At 43.4% G+C, this 4,466-nt stretch overlaps 1 protein-coding gene across 1 annotated transcript; it reads left to right on the forward strand.

Moving 5' to 3' along the window:
• Window positions 1-2,532: 2,532 nt before the first annotated feature.
• On the forward strand, window positions 2,533-4,303 carry LOC103521704 (the record flags this gene model as incomplete). Its single annotated transcript, XM_008486811.3, is given in 2 exon segments — window positions 2,533-2,647; window positions 3,261-4,303. Coding segments are annotated over 2 exon segments (588 nt in total), but the record flags the coding sequence as incomplete, so codon positions are not given.
• Between the last annotated feature and the right edge of the window lie 163 nt (window positions 4,304-4,466).

Below are 4,466 nucleotides of genomic sequence, written 5' to 3' on the forward strand. Positions count from 1 at the left end.
GAAGCATTGTACTCCTGGCACACCCTGTAGTAATTTATCCATGAATTGTTGCCATAACTTTTTTTTTTAGCCTAATGATAACATTAAGCGATTAACTCGGTATACTCCTTTATGTGTGCTTAAACTTTGTAGCATAGCACTTTGTTGTACAAGTTGTACAAGAGGTGATAAAAGGGAGTCTTCTCCCTTCTATGAGGTGAGAAATATCATGGTCTTTCTCCCTTTTATGATGTGATAAATTTATAGCATTATTTAACTGTCAGTATAGGTACTGAACCATTACCGTTTTTTTTTTTTAGAAGACCTGCCCTGCCCTTACATGGGTGTTTGAATTCAAGACTTCCGTGAGTTGTTCACAAAGAAGAATGCATTGGTCACTGAAGCTACGGCTTCTGCCCCCTACCGCATCCTGGTGTTCTATGATAAGATTGTTTAGCAATTTAGACTTGTTGGTAAGTTGCCTGTGATGCCTCTGTCAACAGGTATAAGATGGTATGACCCACAGGTGGTCATTTCATAGGTTTCTCAAATCTTCTTCTTCTTTGCCTTTTGATAAGATTGTTTAGCAATTTAGACTTGTTGGTAAGTAGCCGGTGATGCCTCTGTCAACAGGTATAAGATGGTATGACCCACAGGTGGTCATTTCATAGGTTTCTCAAATCTTCTTCTTCTTTGCCTTTTCCCATGTTCAGATGGGGTCGGTGTTTGTCGTCAGCCTCTCAATCAGCTTTAGAGTGATTGCTTTGAGGCCAACTGGTTTTGGCTAAACAAAATTTTCCGAGTGGGATGCCCTTTGCATTCATGTCAGCCTCTCAATCACCTTTAGAGTGATTGCTTTGAGGCCAACTGGTTTTGGCTAAACAAAATTTTCCGAGTGGGATGCCCTTTGCATTCAACCTTTGCTATTAATATAGTGTGAGGAAATTTGGACTAGTCTTCTCCCTGTTTATAGTCCCCTAGCTAGACGCTGATCTACTCTCTGTTTATAGTCCCTACAGACTTCTGTTTATATTCCCTCAGCCAGACTTCTGTTTATAGTCCCTCAGCCAGACTTCAAATACGCCTGAAATAGTGCTGTCCTAGAGACTCAAGTACCAAATTTTGGTGCTGTCTTATAATATGTGCTCATTGCAAGTTAGGTATATCTACTCATCAACTGATCATTATGATCATAGTCAGTCAATGCTGATTCACATCAACTGGAATATTTTTTTTTTTTAATAATCCTGAGCTGGGATTGAACCTATCCCCTCCTGTTCAGCCAGACTTCAAATAGGCCTGAAATAATGCTGTCCTAGAGACTCAAGTACCAAATTTTGGTGCTGTCTTATATGTGCTCATTGCAAGGTAGGTATATCTACTCATCAACTGATCAATGATCATAGTCAGTCAAGGCTGATTCACATCAACTGGATTTTTTTTTTTTTTTTTTAAATAATCCTGTAGTTTGTTGTTCTCCCTTTTTCCAGAGGTTGATCCCAAAAGCTGGACTCGGGACGAGATCTGTAGGTTCGCTTTGGAAAATCAACTGGGGGGTCAAAACTTCTTTAAACAAATCAATCAAAACTTCCTTGAACAAATGTCCCTTGAATACTTTCGACCGTTGTTCTCCCTTTTTCAGAGGTCGATTCCAAAAGCTGGACTCGGGACGAGATCTGTAGGTTCGCTTTGGAAAATCAACTGGGGGGCTACCCGGTGAGCAGCAAGCTAAGGGACTGGCTCATATCCCGACAGAGGTAAGAAAATCCTGGATTGGTTATTATGTATGATTGCACCGAGGAGGAATTAACCTGCCTCGGTGGTGTAGTGGTCAAGACGCACAGTGGGGCAGAATGCAGATTAGCTGGAATTAATTCAATAATTAAAGGTCCGCATTATCCCTTTAGGATAAAATCCGCCCCGGGCGGGAATGGAACCCGCCTAGCGCTCACAAGGCAGACTCCTTATAAAAGCCATTACTAGGTTGGCTATTATTGTTTTGTTATTAGCGACAAAAGCTACTCACCTCCTCCTCCTCACCCAATGTTTAGTAGTTCTGTGAACTGTAGACCTCACTCAGATTCTTTCGCCCAAGCTGAGACGAAGGTACGATTGAATGCTTATTCGCATGTATTGAATTAGAACAGAAGGTTCTGTTCTATTCTATATTTCATTGTCTATTCTATTCTGAAATGGTATGGACATGTAAGAAGAATGGATGAGAATAGATTGCCTAAAAAATACTTCCAAATGAATATAGAAGGAACCAGAAAGCCAGACAAGTCTTGTCAACTACGTCAATAATCAACAAGGCAAGCCCTTTCTTTTCAATGCTTATTATAGGGTTAGACTTCTCACATAATAGGTAAGTTGAGTAAGTTCTACCAGAAAAAAAAACTGTCACGTTTCCACTTCATTTCAGAAAGAAAAACTGACGGAAAATGTCAAGCATCAAATTGAAAACAAGTACAAGTCCATCGTCAGCTCAGCTCACCCAATGTTGAGGGACCGGAAAAAGCCGGTTCTTATAATTATGCAATTTTGTGTTGACAGGTATGTGGCGAATCTCTGAACCAAGTCCTCAAGTTGGTCTGTGACGGAGTCTATAGGCGCAGACGAAGCATATCATCCCCCAGCGACTTCGCACTGATGGAGCCCAACTCACTAGGTAAGATTTGATGCCCTTTTGTGTGTTCACGATATTTAGAGGGATGGAATTGCATGCAGAGACACACCCATCTGCCCACTTTATGGCCAAAATGAAAATACATATGAATGCGGATCACATTGCAGTCCGCCCAAGTCTATCCGACTTCGCACTGATGGAGCCCAACTCACTAGGTAAGATTTGATGCCCTTTTGTGTGTTCACGATATTTAGAGGGATGGAATTGCATGCAGAGACACACCCATTTGCCCACTTTATGGCCAAAATGAAAATACATAATTATGAATGCGGATCACATTGCAGTCCGCCCAAGTCTATCAAACACCGACAACATAGTATCAAAATATTGGCACGCAGGGAGAAAAATGACAAAATAATAACCAGCTACAAAAAGCCCACCGATGAGAGGTTTAAGAGTAGGCAAGGGTCCTAAAGGTATAAGAAGCTCCACAAACACAAATCTATGTTGTTGTAGCGGCTTCAGCTTTCAGCTGTAGCCGAATGGTAGTGGCAGGGTAAAAGAAGGATATCTTTTTTTCTGCCATACACCGGGATGATGGTCTCTATCCATGCTTAATTGACTAACCGCTTCCTCTATTCGTCTCTGTTCACAGCCTCCTCCGCCTCATTCTCCCTCGAATCCGACGAAATCGACGAACTGATCGCCCTGTTCGGCGAGGACCTCCCGGTCGAGGACTACGCCCCTCTCGCCTTCCTCCTGCGGGAGAACGCCCTCTATTTTCCCGATTCGGACATCCCCATCGGCTTCGGACCTGGGGCGCACTCTAACGGAGGAATGATGTACGAGTCGAGAGGCTACGAGTCAGCGCGCCCTAGTGGAGGTTCCGCGTACTACGGCGGAGCGCTCCCTTTCGCGGCGCTATCTACCGGAAATTCCCCGTACTACGGCGGAGCGCTCTCTACCGGCGGTTTTCAGCGCTACTTGCGACTGAGGCGGAACAACAAGAACTTTCAGAGCGGCATTCATCACGAGTGCTGCCTGCGGAAGTGTACGTACGCGACGCTGCGGACCTATTGCGGCGAGTCGCGGCCCAGGACCGGAAAGGCGGTCGCGGTGGCGGCTTAAATTTGGGGGCCCGTGGTGGCCCTTGGCGGCTGTTTCTGTGAGGTATGATGTTGTGAAAGCTAAAACAAGAAGATGTGAAGGAACTACTGATAATCTGATGGAACATGGAACTACTTTTGACGTTGACGATCGCCTGGGCGGCTGTTTCTGTGAGGTATGATGTGAATGCTAAAACAAGAAGACGTGGACCTACCAATGATCTGATGGAATTACTTTTGATGCTCGCCCGAAAAATTAGAATAGAGAGAAACAATAAACAATGAAATTTTGTTGACGGACTGCCCAAAGTTTGGATTGCCGAAACGACAGAGGTACACTGTTTTAATTTGCTTATACTGCCAGAATGAGATTGAAAAGTCTCTCTACTCCCCTTAGTCTAAACAAGGCTTTGTGTATTTGGTAGAGAGAGAGAAAAAAATAGTTAGCTTTTGGAAGGTTGCGCACCTGCCTTGGCAGCACTAGGTTGCGGGCTCGATTCCTGCTTAAGGCGAACTTTATCCTACACAGATAAGGTTTGTTTTCGGAACCTTTTTTTGCTTTCTATCCTGTTCTTCTTCTCTCTTCGCTTTCGTTGGAACAGTTTCCTCTATCAAACCTCTTGAATTTTAAGATATTGGTTCCTGTATGGACCTTGGTCCTGCTTTTAAGCTGTAAATATTGCGTTATTGCGTATCTATTCCCACTTTTGTGATCGAAACACCTATCGAATATCCTTCAATAAAAAATAAAAAAA

This window comes from Diaphorina citri, unplaced genomic scaffold (assembly GCF_000475195.1).
Source record: "Diaphorina citri unplaced genomic scaffold, Diaci psyllid genome assembly version 1.1 scaffold5755, whole genome shotgun sequence".
Classification (NCBI taxonomy): Eukaryota; Metazoa; Arthropoda; class Insecta; order Hemiptera; family Psyllidae; genus Diaphorina; species Diaphorina citri.